The sequence below is a fragment of the Argiope bruennichi genome, chromosome 2, assembly GCF_947563725.1.
Source record: "Argiope bruennichi chromosome 2, qqArgBrue1.1, whole genome shotgun sequence".
Classification (NCBI taxonomy): domain Eukaryota; kingdom Metazoa; phylum Arthropoda; class Arachnida; order Araneae; family Araneidae; genus Argiope; species Argiope bruennichi.
In genome coordinates this window covers 107,447,121-107,468,562 of record NC_079152.1, presented here as the reverse complement: position 1 = coordinate 107,468,562, position 21,442 = coordinate 107,447,121, and the positions used below count along the sequence as shown (strand labels likewise).

Genomic DNA, 21,442 nt, shown 5'->3' with positions numbered 1-21,442 from the left:
TTAATTATTAAAACAATATGACCATCATCATGATTTTACTAAAAATCTGGTAAACACTTGGTAAATTTGTTGCAGTATATTATAATAAAAAAGAAATTAATGTGATTACCAAATGAACTATTTTTAATGAATTTGCAAATGAATAATATTTAATGATGACACCCAATAATTCTATTCCAAAAGTTCGAATGCATTCAAAATTAAATTTAAAGACTGTGCAAGCATTTATTTTTGATTCTAAGATCTAAACGAATTATTTATACTCACAAAGCTGTTGCACATCGGATCTCCATTTGGATCAGTACGATTTCCACCAAGAAATGCAGGAAGTGCATCTGCATCAATAATCTCAAGAAGATCATCCTTCCATTTTTCTGCCAAAATTATTTTAAATTCATTTATTGTTACTTTTACAAGGTATATACTAAAATTGACACAAATTGCATAAGGCAGTTTTACAAACTGTAGAAAATGTGGAGTATTTCTTAATGTAATATAATCATGGGGCTAAAACCGGCCTTGAAATTACAATGTACAAAAAATGAAAAATTAAATTATAGAGCACAATACACATCGCCGTGCATGAATACTATTTTTTTTAAAAAAAACCGGTTTCAATTCCATTTTATCATTTTTTTAACCGCGTTTAAATATTTAAATAAGATTTTTAAAACTTTGCTATTCCATATATATATATATATATATATATATATATATAAAAGCAAATTCATATGTCCGAAAAGTTTATATTTCCTAAAGAAAGCCACATAATTTTTTGTATGCTTACGAATCATCATTATATTATAAATAGAATGAATTTCCACAATGTTTAAATTATTTTTAATACTAAAACAAATAGTTAAACATTATTCTAAATGCAAATCAATAAATTCAATGCTATCAATTCCAACTATCAACTATCAATTTCCAAACAATCAGGTTTTGAGCAGAATTTTGTAATTTTAATAGCTGCTCGAATACATTAATTCTGAAATGATATGTATAAACCTATTTCTCTGAATGCATTTATTTCAGTAAATGCAAATTTCCTGCATTATATAATCATAATGAGATTTATTTAAAATTTCATCTGTAATATTGTTTCGATATATAATGAATAAAACTTATTTGTATTAAAAAATTTCCAGCGCAATATGCTGCAAATCCGATATTTAATATTTTAAATAAATATAAATTAAATTGATCTTGAAATAAGGAAATGAAACATAAATTACGTACCTGCTCCATAAAAGTGAATTTTGTTATAGACTGTTGGTGCCATAACTACTTTTATGATTGGAAAGAATAGGCTGAAGTAAAATGATGCTATAAGTAATGGAAAGAGAAAATAATACATAAATTTATATTTAATATAGATGCATGTTATCAATAAAACATTTATGATTCACAATCCCCAAATACTTGCTCTTTTAAAAACTCTTGCTAATAAAGGGAAAAAAAGATGTCTAAAATGCCAGTGTCACAAAAATAGTAAAAACTAAATATATTAAAACTAACAAATATTAAATTATTCTAATGAAAGGAAATTTCATAACAAATAAAAATAACTTATTTATACAATTAATCATATAAAGTACTTCTTATCTCTATATAAGGAAATTCGTAGCATATTTTCCAGTAAAATTTACTTTCTTCATGAAAGACCTTTTAGAGAAAGAAATTTAGATATATTATATAAACAGTATTTAGTATATACTATATATATGTAATATACATTGATATATTACATAACTATACATTTATTAATAGTAGGAATATTTTTGTGTTCCTAAGAAGTATTATTGAACATATAATTGCCATTTCTAAAATTTTTTTAACTATTGACTTAAATAGAGTCCAATATTTGTCACAAATACTAAAAATTTGCTTCATATTTAAAGTTAAAATAAAATTAAATATTTAACTTAATAGTAGAAGTAATTACTTAAAATTTTAGCAAATGTAATTCATGATTAGAAGAAACTAGAGCAGAAATACAGAAATTTATTGCGACTTGATTTTTCTTTCTGGAACATGATGTTTAGGTATGAAAATGAAATGCAATTGCATTTATTAGCATTTAAATACATTTTCATTAGCCTTTTATTGTAATAGAAGGAAGTGGAGCCTTGTCTTTAACTGCTTATTAATTTTCAAACATCGAAAATTTAAGAATGCCAAAACATTTTATCTTTATATATACCTATAGAGAGAAAAACCATTTTCCACTTTTTCCAGCGAACTATTTATGATTTAAATTCTTCTTTTACTTATTAACGGAAATAAGACTTCTTTGATGATAGGTCTAATAATACATTCTGTATACATTTTTTAAATCAAAAAATTATTAATTTTACTCTAAGTTAAAGAACTCCTTTCCTTGAATTAACATTTTCTTTGAAATATGGCGACTTTTTCTAGTTAATTGTAAGTTTTCTGTCAAATTCATTAGTTTTATATCCCCATTATCCCAAAACATTTCAAGAGATTATCTTTACTAAATTTAAGTAGATATTACATGTGATAATGAAAGATCAACAAAATATAATTCAAAATTCCAATTCATTTACAAAAATCTCTTAACTGTCCTTTTCTCAATGTGACAAAATTATTAATTTAAAAAATGTTTTAAAGATCTGTTTCCAATCACAAAATATGGTATGTTATTTTTCTGTAAATTTGATAATAATTGTAATTCAGTATTTATAACCAGTTTTCAGATAAATGACAATTACGCACACATTTTTAAGAGTAAAGCATTATTTTCCTTATTTATATATGCTACAACAGTTCCTTACATTATAAAGAAAATTAAGTTGATAACTTTTTCCAGAAAATATATTTTGAATTATAACTACGAGAACATTAAAAAAAATACTCTCTCTCAACACTGAGTTAATCAAGTTTGAATAGTAATTTATGATCATTTAATTTTTTATCTTCAAAGAGATCTGGAGTTCATTAATTAGTGGCTTAAATTCTAAATATGCCAAAATGATTTTAACTAATTACACAGAATTGTAAATTTAGTAAAGGAGCTTATTTTTTTTATTTATTATTCATATTTTTTCATTAGAAATGGTAGTATGCATATGTACAATGTAACACTAAATCAGAATGTGTTAAAAAAAGAATGAGAAGCATACACATTCCAAAACATAATTCCAAAATGAATAAATGTTTAATTAAAATCCCATTTATATCATTTTTATATCGAAAACCACAAATGAATACACATTCAAAAATATATTTCATATACACATGGAAGTTTTTATTTTATTAAAGACGAAACAAAAATCTGAGAGCATCTGAATTGAAATTCTCAGCAGTATAGTTATCAAAGATATAAATTATCAAAATAAGATAAAATTCAAATGATTCGGCATTAAAATAATTAAAAATACAAAACATTACAACATATATCTTCGTCAGTAAAGCATGAAAGCAAGTTAATAACTTACTGTTAATGTCAAATACGATTTTTAGTCTTTCTGGATAGTTATCTTGAAATATATCAATTCCCAATTTCACCATTTCTATAGCTGGAAAATCACAAAATCATTTTTTTCATATAATTATTTCTATGTATTTTTTTTCCATAGAAATTTATCACTGCAATAAATAGTTTAATTTGACTACAAATATGGTGAAACCAGATGAAAATTATTTGTATCATATAGTTTGCGCAACAGATTTATTGACCTGTCAAGGAAATTTTAATCATTTTTATAAGTAGCAATCTTCCACATATCCAAAATATATATTTAAAAAAAAATGTGCATCTAATTAAAATATAAAGAAACAAAAATAAAATCAAAAATGTCGGGATATTAAATCCGGTTTTTTTCGATTCTATTATTTATCCAATTTTCTATTTTTCCGATTTTTTTTTTAAATATCAGTTATTAAGAATAAATTATTTATCAGTTCCGTTTGCTTAAAGACAATAAGTTTGCATAAATAATTTTTTTTTTAATTTAACGACAAAGAATTTTCATAGACACATAATTTTTTTCTTAACGACAAAAGTTTTCAACATTTTTTTTTTCACTTAAAGAAAAAAAGTTTTCAAAGACGCACAATTTTCGAATATTTTTTTTAAAATCATGAATTCCACACGGCTTTCATTTACTTTCTATATAAATATTTATGAACTCAGAATTATCTTCCCTTTTATAAAATGTACTGATTAATTTCCAGCTTAGAAGCATTTTGTTTGATCTTCTTTTATTAATTTAGTAACCTGAGTGATTAATTAAAATCAAAATTAGTTAAATTAGTTAATTAGTTAAATTAGTTAAGCAAAATGCAGTTTTAAATTGAAAGAGAGAATAATTATGCATTTGTTCGATTTAACTTATTTCGGGAAGCAGCATTTGCATTTTTAAAAGACCTTTAATAACTTTTTCCAGCATCTAGTAAACGGGAAGTTAAATATAAATATATAAATATAACACAATAAAATACATAAATATAACTTTCTTTGAAAGCTTTCAAATTTTCTTATAAAAAAATTCCAATTACATTTTAAAAGATGGTCGCATTTCTTCTTGACATATCTTATAAAAAATGAGAATAATGATAAATTATTAATTATATATCCCACCAGCTAAATTTATTTTATCAAACGTTGAAGAAAAGATACAGTTATTTCTTTTTTTAAATATGGCTCAATACTAACTAATATTTTAAGCTGAAATCTGGAATATTTTTATTCTAAATATCCTTCTATAGTATTTAACTGAAAAGCATGTTTATTTAATTAGAACAGAAGAATATGAAGAGATAATATTGATTTGATTTCAAAATATTGCCCAACTTTAAATTATTAGTATTTTGATTACCCTGAAAAAATGTTTCTTTATTTAATATCATATTCTTATATTTAATATCATAAAAAAACTTGTTCTAGAACTTTCCGCGAATATAATGAAAGTAAAAATTTTTAATCACTGATATACTGCAAACGATGGCAAATGCCAAGAAAGAATGAACACAGGCTAAATCATTTTCAACATTACTTATAATTAAAAAAATATGATTTAAATAATAATGATATCCAGTAATAAGATGTTAACGATTAAATTTTAAATAAAATATTAAATGAATTTTATAACTTATAAATGTACAAATAATTGACATACGCCATCCAATTACAAGTTTCTAATTTTTAAGGGCATGAAGTAAGGTGATGAATTTAACACAGTTTATTGAATAAAATAATTCTAGCTTATTTAATAAAAAAGAAGCAGAGTAAAAAATAAAAAAAAATCATTAAAATATCATAAGATATTCATTCGAGTACAAAATTTCTTCTTTACTTACATTTTCTATTAGTAGCCTTGGCGAATGTCATATTTGCATAATTATATATTTGCACCATAGATGTTACTGGTTTCCCATGCTATTATGGAAAGGAAAATGAAAGATTTTTCATAAAACATTTTAAATCTTGAACTACTTTGAAAAATTTTTGACCAATGGAATTATTGAAATTTAACAAACAATAAATGTTAAGCAAAACAAGCATCAATTTTCAAATATGACAAAAAAATGTTTCGGAATTACTGCTTTTTCCTATTTGTACTGTTTATTTATTTTCAATGTTTTTCTATATGATAAAAATCTAAAATTATATTATCCTACGTAAAATAATTTATACATTATAAAGAACTTAATTTCCTTTTTTCAGAATTTTAAGCATTTCTTAGTTTGGTTTTAAAATCCGTTATATAAAACTGATATGTCCTTTTAATTTCCATCGATCTTAATCTATAAAAAATAATACATTATTTTAAAGATATAAAGTATTTCTTTAAAATAATGTATCTTATATTCAATTTTAGCTATTTTTCTAATTTTTAATGTAGATTTCTTTTTTATTTTTAGAGTAAAGATGATCCTTCTAGATTAAGCTTACTAATATTATGAAAAAGTTTACAAATTGATAACTTTCAGTCACATTTAGAAAATACAAATAAAATATTTTTAACCCTCTGACTGCGTAATTTTTTAAAATCCGTATTTAGATGCTTTGTTTCCAAATAAGTTCAAACTTTTTTTCAAAAAAAATTGAACTGATAGGATATATAGTATAACAATACTGGGTGTTCTACAAGGTATGAAGGGTATAATATTTACAGTTTCGGATAAAAGCCATGAAGAGTATTTTGCTATATTCGGAGATGTGAGATCTCCGAATATAGCATCATAGTCTAATTAAGATATGAGGCTTGTGTTATAAATTTTCAAGAAATGAGAGAAAAAAAAAAACTAAGTGAAACTCAATACTTATTGAAAATTTTCAGTACAAGAGATTTTCGAAATGTCGGTCGTTCAAACAAAAGATATGGTAAAGTCTGAAATCCCAGTTCACTATTGTTTTCTGCAAAACATATGTTCCAATTTCCTAGACCTCGGTTTCAATTGCTCCATTCAAGTCGTTAAAGTTGAGGGCTGTGTGAGATGCACTGTGTTTTTCAGACGTCTCCATAAAAAAAGCTGTACATGTTAAGGTCCGGGGAGTAAAGTGGTCACTCTGTAACATTGCTTGTTTTTGTAATGGAATATAATTCGAACAGTCTATCATGAAAATGTCCCTCTAAGATTTCGAAATTTCGATGAGTGCGGGGAGGTCTAGCACCATCCTCCATAACCCAATAATCACTTGTCTTGTCTGTGCCGTGTTAGAATGGAATGACACATTCAACACATCAAAATAAGCTTAACCGATGATATTTATATGATGATATAAGCTTAACCGATGATATAAAAAAAATTGCCTCAGTGATGTGTTCAGCAGAAAACGCACACCAAACTGTGATTATTCTGATATTCACTTGCAGACGCTCTTTTTTTCTCATTGGTTGACACAAATTTTCATAGTCATTTAGGGAAGCGTCCATATTGTGAAATCGTCTTATGCATCGTAATTTGGAATACAAATTTTCGGATTCGTAATTAACGTTCTTCATGGAATTAAACTAAGACGCTATATTCGGGAACCCCACATCTTATACATCAGAATACTCGTCTTGACGTGCTCTATACGCATCCGTAAATATTCGAGGCTGCATAATTTGTAGGACACCCTGTTTGATAAAATAAAAATTTTTGATCATAAAAATAAACACTCTAAACTGCTAAAAAAACGAGATGCAATAGAAAATGGACTGATTGCCAACACAGGAAATCGCGGTATAAGCAGCTGGAGGGTTAAAAAATTTGATTTGAAGAAATTAGGATATACTGAATTCGAAATTAAAATAAATTCAAAAATATGATTTTCCCCCCTTAAAATACAGATGTCTTTTAAATAGAAGCATACTTTATTTATTCATATATCAAAAAAAGAAAATCTTCTAGAGTTTTTCGAGACCACACTTGTTAATGAAATTCCATCAAAGACTAGAAATACGCTTTCGAAATTTTTTGATCACATTTGATGAATACATTTGGAGAAAAATTCCCTTTTGTCACCAGCTCAATGCTATTCAGACTCTCTTTTTCTGATTATTACAGATTATATTGTTTTCCATTTCAATGTACAAACTTTAATAGGTTGAATTTAAATCATCAAGCCAGCAAACACATATACTATCTCCTTTTTTACAGTTAAAAAAAATTTATAATTTTTCTGACAGAATAAATACAAGTAAAAGATTATATACTTTCACACTTTGTTTCCTCATACTTTCAACAGCTTTTTCGTATATTCTGACGACACATTTTATAAGGTCTGTCTTCTTTGCAGAGCCTATAAGACCTGTAAAAATTTTTACAGAAAATTTTTCATATTCAAGAGGCATTTGGATTTGCATTCTTACTCTTTGATTTTTTTTTCAAATTAAAATGTGATTAATTGTAAATAAGGGTTTGAAAGCACAGTGTCTGCATTTTCAATTTTACATTTATGTGTCTTTTCATTCATTTATTTCAATATTAATTTTTAATTATTTCAGATTAAAATTTGAATTTACTTTTATCAAAACTCAACCTTTAATATAAAATCAGAGAACTAATAATTTATATAATTTATGATTGAAATGTATGAGTCAATATTCTATATTACGCATACATTTAAATAAATATAAAATCATAACAAAGAAATGTTTTCTGCAGAACCAATATGACTAATGTTTCCTTCACATAGAAAACTCTATTTAATATTTCTAACAATTAGCTCATTTTCCTGAAATTCTATTTAAATAGTGAATAAACATCTAAAGTTCTAAGGCTTTCAATCGATTTATTTCAATTTATGCTTACATTTAAATAAATTCAAAAACTAGAGAAACAAATCAAGAGGTTATAAAGCAATTATAAAACAATAAAAATTATGAAAAAATTATATTTTTTTGTATATCATCAGGAGAAGCTACTAATTTCAAAGTATTTTAACATACTTTTCAACTAACTGTCAGTGCTGATTTCTTATGTGAAAAACGTAAGTTGTGAGAGATTATTTAAATTTCTTATATTCACTTCTGATTGAAATCTATTCAATCACCTTAAAGACAGCTAGTTTTAGGGGAGAAATTAAAGCCTTTATAATAAAGGACAATTTTTAATATTTTACAGCATGAAAATTTCCTTTGCACTGGGAAAAATATTGAAAATATAAAGAAAAACGTTTTTATAAACTCAAATGATAGTTTTGCTAATCTTTGATCGCTGTTTGTGCCGTTTGTAGTTACAGAAATTATATTGTTTTCTACATGTCTAAATTAAGAAATGTGTTCACAAAATTTTAATTCTAATTTAACAGACAAGTTTATTAACAACTAATAACCTCCAGCGATCAGCTGATTCCCCAGGGCAAATTCCTGCCCAAAATTTCAATTAAATATTTAATGCAACTTGGTTTGTTTCTCAAACCTTATTCATCAAAATATGTTTAAGCTACAAATTGATACTCATAAAACTACTACTGTTAAAGAAGTCCAACAATAATTCTGTTCATCATAATATGTATATCTCTAATCTAATTTTCTTTCAGCTTTCGTAAATTGAAATTGAGACGGAAGTGGTTAAAATATAATGAATACAAAACGTGTTTGCTAAAATTAAACATATTTTTTTTTGAAAAAAATATGACCACAGAAAATCAAATATTTTATGTGTACTATAGAATATTTTACAAATAATTTATGCATTTTCTCACAGAAATATCCAATAATAATTGCGCTGATTCATCATAAATTAAGGTTTTCAATTTCACTTTCAAGGATATTTAAATAAGGTAAGTAATATTTTATTTCATTTAAATAAATAAATATACTTCAGAAAACAATTATGACGCATATATTTTATATAGTTCCTCTTCCTATGAATCATATTCAGTAAAATAATATTGAAGATCTAATGTTTCAATCCTCTGACTCAGTTATAATACTTTGAATATCGTTATTTTAGGACAATTAAAAGTTTAATAATTTTAGTCTAATCAGCCATTCGGAAACTTAGAGCACTGATTGGCATTTTCTTTAATATATTCGACAAAAAGGTCTAAAATTGAGCATTTTTTTATATAAAATTGCAATATTCTAAATTTTCAAAACTCTATCAGCTTTTAAATTGACAAAGTGAAACTTTTTTATTTAAAATACTAGTGTAACGAGAATATTTTATTAAATATAACTCACAGAATAGAAGATCCGTATACAAATTTAAAATTTGTAATTTATGCAAAATATATATAGATTGAAACTACAAAATATAGAATTATTTACTTAATTTTGACCACTCTTGATAAGATGTATATGGTTGTTGCTAATAGTTTAGAAATTAACTGTTTGTATCTTATTAGAGTAGATATCCTGCATATATTAACCCATGTTTGTCTTAAATGAAACTGAATTATTGAATTAATAATGTAGATAATTCAAAAGATCACAGAAGACTTTTTCTTTCCTTTACTTTTAAAGAAAATATCAAGCTTCATATTTAATTCATTTCTTAAGGACACATGCGGTAAATTATACTTTTCTAGGTTTTTGCAGTACGAGTTAAATTTAAAATTTTATCTCAGCTTTTGTCAACGAGATAGGGATAGAACCATGGTAATAAAAGCTAATAATTCCCAAGTAGGTTTTAACTTGTTTTTGCAGAATTTTCAGATTTTGAATCAAAATTATTGAATTTAGCAACATTCTCAAGAATATAAAAATGATAAAAATAGGCATAAAATACCTTTTGGATCACCAGCCATATCAGTGTAAATTATTGGGGAGCCTTCTTTATCATATCCAACCAAGGATACTGGAAGATATTTCACCAGTACCTATGAAAATACGAAATTGATCGTAAATCAAATCATTGGTAGATCTACCTGAACTTTAAGAAAATGCTATATATATTTAGATTTATTAAATTTACTCTCCATTTAGAATCAAGGCTAGAGCAATTTTGGGACGAGCCTCCTAATTGTGATTCAGAGACAGATATCGAGTAGGAGGAGGGAAACTTTGGTATTTTCTTATATTTATAAAAGCCTTGAAGAAAACTAGAATAAGGCAGAAAAAAAGGAGCAATACTTTTTTTTTAAATTTATGTTGCAGTGTTTCTCTTATTAATGGTATAAAAAAGAGCCTTACTTACTAACACATCTAATTATCTGTTCTAGGATACAAAAAAAAGCTTGGATTGATTTGAAATAATTCAGTATTCTCGTTATTGAATAATTATTGAATATTAGTCATCATTTCAACATTAAAAGAACTCTATGTACAGGTTATTAATAATTACCAAGGATAAGGAAGAAATGGCATTCATTTGTTTTTAAATTTTGTTTGATTCCTTTAGAGAAAGGAATCAACCCACGTTGGAACGAGAAAAAAAAAGTGAAACGTGTGGGATCACAATGGTTCTATTTTTTACAAGCTAGGTGATGAGAGAAGAGGCATTATGCTGTTGAAGACGAAATTGATCGTAAATCAAATCATTGGTAGATCTACCTGAAATTTAAGAAAATGCTATATATATTTGGATTTATTAAATTTACTCTCCGTTTAAAATCACGGCTGGAGCAATTTTGGCACGAGCTTTCTAATTTTGATTCGGATACAGTTATCGAGCAAGATGTCTGACATGTACGATTAGGGAAACTTTACTATTTCTTATATTTATGAAAGCTTTGAAGAAACTTAGAATAAGGCAGTAGAAAGAAGCATTTCTTTTTTAAATTTATATTGCAGTGTTTCTCTTATTAATGACATAAAAAAAGAGTCTTACTTACTAACACATTTAATTATCTGTTCAAGGATAACAGAAAAGCGTAGATTGCTTTGAGATAATTCAGTATTCACGTTATTGAACAACTAATTGAATAATTATCGAATATTAGTCATCATTTCAACATTAAAATAAATCTATGTACAGGTTATTAATAATTACCAAGGATAAGGAAGAAATGGCATTCATTTGTTTTTAAATTTTGTTTGATTCCTTTAGAGAAAGGAATCAACCCACGTTGGAACGAGAAAAAAAAAGTGAAACGTGTGGGATCACAATGGTTCTATTTTTTGCAAGCTAGGTGATGACAGAAGAGGCATTATGCTGTTGAAAATTTTTTTTTCCTTAAACTATATTCCGTTCCGTTCCTTTTTTTAGATTCCTACAAACTGGTCTTGTCTGTAGAAATTAGCTTTCATTACCAAGAGACTTTTCCAATTTAAATGAAATCATCAGACCTACAGCCTAAAGTTATTGTAATCCAAATGTAATTTAATAATAGAGATAATGTAATTTGAATATAAATTTGAAACAATATATGAATTTAACGAATAGTTGAACAGTTGAAATTCAACTTCATTACATCATGTTGCAGATGATTAAGGAAGATATTGTTTCGCAAGACATGCAATCTTAAAAGTAATAAATTCTACAGATAATTTGAACATTCAGATAAAATGTGTTGTACTGTACTGAAGTAATTTTAAATTTTATTATTAAAAAAGTAGAGTGCAGATATATTTTTTAATTCCCTCAAGAAATATTCTTTGATTCTAGTGCAGTTTGTTCATACAGTGTTTAGAATTTCAATTAATATTGAATAATTTTTCCCCTCTAAGGAAACAGCAGATTATCTTACAAAGCTGATATTCCCAAATTAACGATCGGTTTTTAGTAGATCTGAACCAAAATGGCCATAATTTACTTTTTGAAAATAATTATAATTTTTAGCAAACACTGAATCACATTTTTTATCAAGGAAACAACAGATTATCTTACATAATTGAGACTTCTAGAATGACGATCGGTTTGGAAGTTTTAATATATCTGAATCAAATTAGTTAGCATTTACTTTTTGAAAGAAACAATAATTTTAGAGTAATTTCATTTTGTAAATAAATAATCCTTTGCTGATCATATAAAATAAGAATTTAGCATGAGAACCTTATTTTCCTTAAACATAAGAAAGTTTCATTCTCCCTGCATTCATCTTCCTCATGATATCTTCATATGCTTTAAAAATATAGATAATTTTGTCATTTTCAAGTTTCACAAAAAGTTGGAATCTTATTAATTTAAATACCCTCTGAGAGATTATCTTTAAATACAATGCAATGAAATTGATTTACAAAGGAAGGCTAAGTTTTATGTGTCTAAATTGTTTCCTTAACATCATCTTCGTTGGGAAAGTTGTAATTTAAATTCGAAATATCAATTTATTATATGTTTTTATTTTTTTTATAAAAACAATCATGTTTTTGGACGATATAATACTAGAGAAATGTATTGTATAGTCCAAACTAAATGAGTTTGAGCAACGGAACAATGATTTCTCGTTTGCATATAGAAGAGTACTTAAATTATAGTTAACCCAAAAACTAATTACTTAGTATATATCAGATATGTAATGCATAAAAATAGATTAAAAAATTAGGGAATTTTCAGTTAAAAAATATGAAATTAATTTCTATATTCGAAGTCACTGACTCCAAATAATTTTATTTTCTCTTCTAAAGAGTACCATATTTAATTATCTTCGCTAAATTCCTTGACTAATAATTGTACTCTTATGTATTAAACTTACTTCTGGAGGTTTATAATCTGTCAAAATTGTATCCAATTGGAATTCTTTCCTCCAAACAATATGCTAAAAGATAAGAAAGCAATCGAAGACTTTAAAATTAACTTTAATTTAATAATTGTTTAATACATTTCTAGAAAATATTATTTTGATATTACAAAAAAAGGCCGGAAAGAACAAAAAAAAATCATACACAATTATAACTAGATTACTTATATGCGAAATTCCAAATTTCTCAATGATCATATTTATAATCAAAATGCTTATGAAAGAAGAACCTCAATTTAAGTTTTAATTGAAAAAAGTTCTAAATAATATTATCAAATATTAAATTTCAGTTATCATTAAATAATATAAATATCCTTATGAAATTTCTATTTAACAATGAACATAAATTTCATCCTGAACTATTAGTACTTATTATTTTTTTACAGCTAAATTTACATAGCAGTTGAAAAATATATATAATTCTTTTTTGCAAGATTGGTGCTTATTTAGAAATTTTAAATACCAGTGTGAGAAAATAAAAGTCTTCCATAAAAGCAAAATAGTTTTAAGAAGATCTAATTTAGTCTGTACATAAATAAATCCTAATAGTTTAAAAAAATAAATATTTTTCATTCAAAAACATGAAAAAAAAGCTAATAACGTATACAAATTCTTAAAGCCATTTCATAAGAAAATAGACTTGTTTGCTTTATCTTAGAAAAACTTTAAATTCATTAACAAAAATGAGTATAGACAGCAAAGATTCCACATTTAAACAGTCCATCCATTAGTATGTGCAGCAAATATCATGTCTTGAAAATGTGAATCTGAAATAGATACTTTTAATTTGGATAAAAATCAGGAACTAATGGTAGTGGCGTGAATAAAGGAAGAATTTTAAGTACTCATGGATAAAATATGCGAAAAATCAATTATTAACGAAAATTGAAATATTTGTTTGAAGAAATTGAGGAATAAGTAAGAAGTATATATGACAAATGAAAAATTAGCAACTCACTTTCCTTAACATGTCTTCACTCTTCTGTAAATTGAAGTCACGAGCTTTAAAAGAAAGCACTTCTTTAAAATACATTGAAAAGTAATATAACTCTTTTACTTTTGGTGTTCATTAAAAAAAATTAAAAAAATACCTGTTAAAAAATAATAATCTGTCATGAATGATGCAAGGAAAAATAACGAATGTGGGTAGTTTTTTGTTGTATTTTATTTCTTTATTTATTGATAAAAATGAATATATATATTCTGTGAAGAAGATAATTGAGATAAAATGTAAAAATAAAGATATAAACGTACGCTGGAGAACATAAAATGAATTAAACAATAATTTGTAATTTAATGGAATTATTTTGAAGAAATTATTTCGATATTTTTGGAATGTTATTTTTGATGATAGATTTATACCAAAATGTGAGTTATTAAACCTCTCTTTTACCACAATAATTACCATTTAAGCTCACAATTTTTACAAACTTCAGTAATTATTTCACAAAAAAAGAGAAATTTTTTCATTCTATTTGGTTTGAAGAGATATTTTTAAAATTCATGATTTGTTAATAATTAAATATTGAATGATAATATTATAATATTTTTTGAATAAATAAAATTTTGGAATTTTTTAAATTAATTTCAGATTATACTATTTAAAGTAAACTGAATTTCAAAAAATATCTTATTTATTAAAAAAAGTAGATACCTTTAAGAAATCTGTAATATAAAGTCTCATCTTGACGCATCTTTGGAGTAATATCATTTATTGTTCTTCTTTTCAACTGAAAGAAAAAAGTAAGCTTCAGGTACAGGCAAAAATTATTTTAAATTTATTCCGATATTTGCAATATTTTTTATAATGAGTTATGGAAACTTTTCTCACTAACTGCAATGGTATTTATAATTGAAAAACTGTAAGGTTTTTGAACATTTAAAAAAATTAACCTTATTCCATATAACATTTCAGGACATTGTTAGAAAATGTCCTCTGGGATTATGGAACAAGGAAATACCATTTTTTTTATTTGTATAGCCCTATGAATGATAGTTACATTACTTCTATCACACATTATAAATGTTGATAATTAAAGGAAATTAATATTTTTCTTTGTCTTTGAAGATTTATCCTTTCAGCACACACACTAGATCATTTTAATCACAAATTGTAGAATACCTACTTCTTGTTTTATTCACTGTTTGTGCAAAAATAAAACATGGAATGTAGCATATGAATATTTTTTGTTACAAATATGTTTTAAGACAAAAAAAAGGGGATTTTTAATAAGAAAAACGAAATTGAACGTACTCTCATTTTTCTATACGTTTTCTGCATATATTTATATTTTAGATGTTTCAATCACACATAATTTATTATTATTATGGTTAGTAAATTTTTTTCGACATAAATATGTTTAGTTCATGATAAAATCCGAGTTTTACGTACAATTCAGATTTGCGTATTTTTGGAAAAATTAACTTATACATTCAACACTCAAAATTCATAAGTTATATTTTTAATTATTATATACGTGTCAATTAGTTGATTTTTTCATTCCTCACTCATAATTTCATTAATTTTAAAATATATTTCCAGAGGGATTTTACATATTACAAAAGAATGTATACTATGTAATGATGTGCGATACTTTTTATAAGAAAAGAACATTCAATTTGATTTGTTGTGGTATTCAAAATTTTCCATAATCTGCTTCTTATTTCTGCTCTTTTATCATCATCATATTCCAATATTTCATTAATAGCAGTAGAATCTGAACTGTCGACACCTTTACTCTTAGCAGGAACGCTTGCAAAACTCTGAGTCTCTGCAACTCACGTTCGTGGGCTTTCAGAAGCATAATATTAAAGCATAAATGCTAGACAAGCAGGTAAGTTTCTCTCGTTTTATTCGTTTCTGTTGTTCTGATCTCCTTTTACTAGCTTCCCTATGTAGAAACTGAAATTAGAAGTTGTAAAAGTTTATAAATTCCTAGAATTTCCAAACAAAAGAGAATGTATGGAGTTACAAAGATCTCGTGCATGTGCTGATATATTCTCTACATATACAAACAAATCTATAAAATCTTATTATAGTTGTTATCAGCAAATATTTACCGTTGTTCAGATTTCACATTGTATAAAGAGCCTAAATTCCTCAACTTACAAATAAGATTGCTTGAATTCAATGATAGATTTTACAAACAACAAAATGCTCCATTACAATATATTATGTTTTGTTTTCTCTAATAGTTTCATGAAAGTCATTGACTTTGTATCGAGATGCAATAGATAATTTATTGTTTATCAGAGTTTATGTAACAGAACTTGACCTAGATAAGATAGCTATCTCGTTTGCGAAAAGATTTTTTCGCGAATACGATAGCTTAGAAATTTTTATAAATTATAATTATTATAAAAACTTGATTATACATTTATAAACAAAATTTTTTTCATCCAACTTTTGAGGTGTTTCCAATAGTTTAAATGGTTACAAAAGGTGATTGTTGAAATTAATGTTTCTCAATAGATTGACTTTACACTTATTTTTTGGGGGAAGGGGGTATTTTGATATTTTCAATGCAAAGATCATACAAATTCACCATCATTTAATTCAGATAAATGCGGTTTTAGTTTTATTTGTACAAGAGAATTTCATTTAAATGCACCTACAATTGAAAGTAAAATCACTATGTTTATTTTATTAGTTAATAATAAGTAATGTCTAGAAACCAAAAGAAATATTTAGAATTTCCAGTGTCAAGCAGTGAATGCATCTAATTATTCACACTAGGTTTGTTCTTTAAGTATCCCAACACGTTGAAAAGGTCGATTTTCGCTGAAAAGGACATTAAAAAAATATTGGATAGACCAGTCTTTAAGCTATCCAAAACAGCTTTACTTTTATCTCTACGTTAATTAGACGTCAGGATATTAATATTTTCGTAATTATTAATGAACCGGAAGTGGATGTTTAAACAAACGGAAATACCGATTTAAAGGTACAAAAACAGGTTAAAAATTTGTATGAACACAAATTTAGTTTTAAATTCGTAACATTTTTTGCTCGGTAAAATTCCAGAGAGTTTTAACAGTGTTTCTCGGAAATTTGTACCTAAAGATGACTTTGTTGAGCTGCAAACACTCAGATTAGGAACATTTATATATGTAATACATTTTAACGAAGGTTTTATATGATTACTGAATATCCTTAAGGTTACTGGAATGTATCCCAGTGCAAATGCAGGTAAAGTATTTGCTGAGCTCAACAAAGACAGAATAAGGGAATCTAGAAGGCATTCACTGCCAAATGCAAAAATTGCCAGAAAAAAATGATTAAAAAAGGGAAAACTATTAAATGCTGAGGAGGAAGAAGGTATACTCTATAAATGTGGAGAATTTTAAGAATGTACCCACATAATTTATTATTAAAACATGTTTCTGTGTACTTTAAATTCATTTTTCTCAAAATGGATTTTTACTTATTTTTTGTTCACTTCAAATAAAATAACTCTAAATATAATTATTATATACTATGAAATCTGGTGGACTTTGTCTTTATACTATTTTCTAGGGAAGGAACTAAAATAATTTAAAATGAGTGAATATATATATATATATATATATATATATATATATATATATATATATATATATATATATATATATATATATATATATATATATATATATATATATATATATATATATATATTATATATATATATTAATATATATATATATATATTAATTTACAGGTAATTGTTTGAATAATAGCGTCATATATTTACTAAAAATTTCATGATAAATCCTCTGCTGGTTCAAATTTTTATTTATTATTATAACCATACAATTGTAGTTCTTTCTCTAAAGAAAACTGTGTAGTTTATTTTGGTATAAGTTTTGCTCGGATGTGAGTAATATTTTTTTTTTTGTTATAGCCAGTTTGAAGTTTTATAAGAATTTGCTTAAATTAAAGGCCATTTTTCAAAACAAAAAACAATTGTTTATTTCAAATATTGACATCCTATTAATAATTTTGAATAGTCTTATACTCATAAATACGGTTAAAATATGTTTACACAACGTCTTTATAAAAAAATGCTCCGATTGTGTTCGGATATCTTAAATATATTTTCTAAAAGCAAAATAGAGGTAAGATATTCAGCAGATTGAGAGATTGTTATTGCGAAATCAAAAATCAAGAAATTGTTATCTCGAAATTTTTATTAAAAACAAACCCCGTTTAAGGATTTAAAACTTTTTTTAAACATTATATACAGGGTGATTCAAAATAACACCTATAAAATGAAAGTGAAATCAAATGCATAAGAAAAAAAATCAATTAAGAACTTAGAATAACAAGCGATATTTGACGGAGTTATAGGGATTTGTACTAAGAATCTGAATAAGTAAAACTAACTTCTTCAGTGGAATGGCAGATTTCTGAAGTATAATAAAAAATATAAGATTCTCAGTGTAACTTGATTAGAATGATCCTGGCGGCTTTGCAGAATCTATCGGTGATAAACCTGAAAATTTTGAGATTCCACATCAACCGATAAAAAGTGATTGTAATGCGAGTGTTGCTAATTTTTTCGAAAACTTTGTTAATCCTCTTTTTGAATTGTTATTTCAAAAAGAGAATTATTATTTTCAATTATTATTTTGCATTTTTATTATGTAGCAATTTTATATGTTATCATAAAGAGATATTTGTAAAAACCAAATTGAAAACGACTTTACAGTATTTATATTTGTTGTAATAGCCCTTATATCTTTTTTACTTAAAATGTTTTTTGATTTTTTCATATAAGCAGAATACTCGGTTCAAAATTAAAAAAAAAAAAAAAAAAAAAAAAAAAAAAAAAAAAACGTTTCTGAAGCTGGGATGACAAATATAATAAGTCATTTAAAAGACATCCAGATTTAATCAGGGTTCTGTTTCAATTATGTAAAATGCAAACATCATATTAATGTTTTTATAAATATGCCTGTGTTAGAAAATAAAATGAAAAGGAACAATGATAAGTCTTTATTTTGACTTCGTGTAAACACTTAGTTTTGAAAATAAATTTAAAAATGATACATTCCTAAAATGTTACCTCTTCAATGGCAGTCTTTTCTTCTTCTGTAAGATTAATTCCAAATGTCATCTTTTCTCAATATTCCTAAAACAATATTAAATTACAATAAAAGAAAGTACCTAAGATAAATATTAAACATAAAGTTAATAAAGTGGTAATATCATTATAAACATAAATAACTCATTTAAAAAAAAAAGCGCGAAATGTTTCTTAAAAAACCCAAATCAATTTTTAAATTTGAAGAAAGAAAGGACAAATTATACAATTATAATTGAAAAAGATGTAAATTACAAGTGCCTTTTTTATTATTTTTATTTTATATGGAAAATACAAATGCTTTAGTACATTTTACATTAAAATTTACTAATACTTTAGTAAATTTTAGTGACGACACTAGTCGACCAGTTTGTTTAGAGGATACTTTAAAAAAATATTTGCTTATTACGTGTTCTGCCTTCTTAAATAATATTGCATTTTATTGCCACCAAAGCGCTATCTTCGAGAAGTCTTTATCAGAATTATTTGCAATAATGTAACTCCCATGATTGACTTGTCTTTTTCTTTTTCATGGTTCTATTGATGAAACACTCCAACTTTAACGAAATTTAATAAATTTATAATTATAAGTAATTTTTCAATTTCCTTCCTTCTTAATTTTGTCGCTTCTTATCAAAAGCATACATACATGCTTCATAGCAGTACATAGAAAAATGACATGTATTAAATTTTTTAAAGGTTTAGTCTTAGTATATTTAATATAATATATTATCTAACCCTTATGAATAAGCCTACTTCAAGATATTTCAGTGTTTCCTTTATTATTATTATTCTTACTAGTTAATCTGCTTAACACTTAATACTAGTCTTCTGATTAACACTTAATTTCTTAAATACATATCATAATTATCCTTTTTTTTCTATTTCTATTGCCATGCATTTAGCATTATTCTAAGCTGGATTTCTTTATTTTTCATATAAACCTTCTTTGTTATAGCGGAATTTATCACTGGTTATATTTCTTTATGTCAAATACATTTACCAAATTTTCTGTACCTTTCTAATTCATCAGCATTAATTGCAGCCATATGCTTGGAGCAGTATAAACAAATTTAGTTTTGTCTATATCAAGCTTCATAAACCTACATCCAATCTATTAATTTGTCATTGATGTAGGCTGTGCATCGAAGTCTGTGGATAAGATATCAAATATGTCTTTGGACATGATATGAACTGAATATCAGTGTATGAGACATTTAACATTTATATAACATTAACATAGTGTATTTTTTAAAATCCTTCGTGCAATAGTTTCCTATCATTCTTGCACATGCATATAATTAAGAGAAAAATTAAATGAATATAATTCCAGAAAAGTTTAATTTAAATATTAAAAATATACGTCCCAAATAAATAGAAAATACACTCACCTTCAATGTCTACAACAAATGCGAAATAATCAGGAAAAGAGATATAATCAATCTTACGCTATAATCAAGATATAATCAAAAGTCAAGCGAATTTCCCTTTCCTTGTCTCCTTTCTGATCAATTATGGACTAAAGATGGCTACAACGTAGAACTTTCTTCCAACTCTACGTAGTTCTTTCAGGAAATAATTCCTTCTAATTTATGTGAATCATTTTTACAGATCACAATATTTACCGGCATAAAACCACAATTACTACCACAACCAAGTATTACTTTAAAAAGAATTTTATCTTTTGTGACAAATGTGTTATCTTCAGTTGTATTGTGAAATAATCAACAAAATAAAATTTTGATAAAATGATCGAAATAAAAGTCAAAAATGAAAACGTTTTCTTGGGTAAGGTTTTTGGACATTGGATTTCACTTCTTCCTTTTTTATAAACAATGCCGAAAAGTAATTATTTAACTTTACCTATTTTATATAAAATGAAAATAAGAAAATAACGTTTTAAACTATTTTAAAGAAATATTTGTTTTCAGATATGATTTTAAAAAGGCGAAGTTAAATTTTTAATATAAGTTTTTATATTTGGGCTTTTTAAGCATATTTGTATAGATATTTTGAAATGAAATTTAAATTTTTTATGGAAAACTTTTCCTTTTTTTTTTTTTGCACTTTTTTTACAAATAAATCAGGTTCTAATAATCAAATCATCGGAACACTGAAATACTGATTTTCAAAATTTCATAATGTAGGCAACTATCTGTATTATATAATGCTTATAAATCTGTATCTGTATTATAATGTTTGTTATGCAATCACAAAAATGTAACAAAAATGCTAAACCATTCATCACTTTCATTACTAATAATTTTACAAGAATTTTTTTTTATTTTCCGGATAC

At 25.3% G+C, this 21,442-nt stretch overlaps 1 protein-coding gene across 2 annotated transcripts in view; it reads right to left on the bottom strand.

Annotated features, from left to right (window-relative positions):
* Positions 1 to 20,798, bottom strand: part of LOC129962036 (SEC14-like protein 2) — a 38,473-nt gene extending 17,675 nt beyond the window's left edge. For both annotated transcript variants that reach the window (XM_056075720.1, XM_056075721.1), the window contains exons 1-11: positions 20,538 to 20,798; positions 19,129 to 19,194; positions 14,736 to 14,811; positions 14,040 to 14,083; positions 13,037 to 13,099; positions 10,192 to 10,282; positions 7,671 to 7,765; positions 5,326 to 5,404; positions 3,462 to 3,542; positions 1,240 to 1,326; positions 268 to 374 (exon numbers count right to left, since the gene is read on the bottom strand). In XM_056075720.1, the coding sequence (XP_055931695.1) occupies positions 268 to 374; positions 1,240 to 1,326; positions 3,462 to 3,542; positions 5,326 to 5,404; positions 7,671 to 7,765; positions 10,192 to 10,282; positions 13,037 to 13,099; positions 14,040 to 14,083; positions 14,736 to 14,811; positions 19,129 to 19,179 (774 nt within the window). In that variant the 5' untranslated portion in view covers positions 19,180 to 19,194; positions 20,538 to 20,798. The remainder of the gene's footprint in view (positions 1 to 267; positions 375 to 1,239; positions 1,327 to 3,461; positions 3,543 to 5,325; positions 5,405 to 7,670; positions 7,766 to 10,191; positions 10,283 to 13,036; positions 13,100 to 14,039; positions 14,084 to 14,735; positions 14,812 to 19,128; positions 19,195 to 20,537) is intronic.
* Between the last annotated feature and the right edge of the window lie 644 nt (positions 20,799 to 21,442).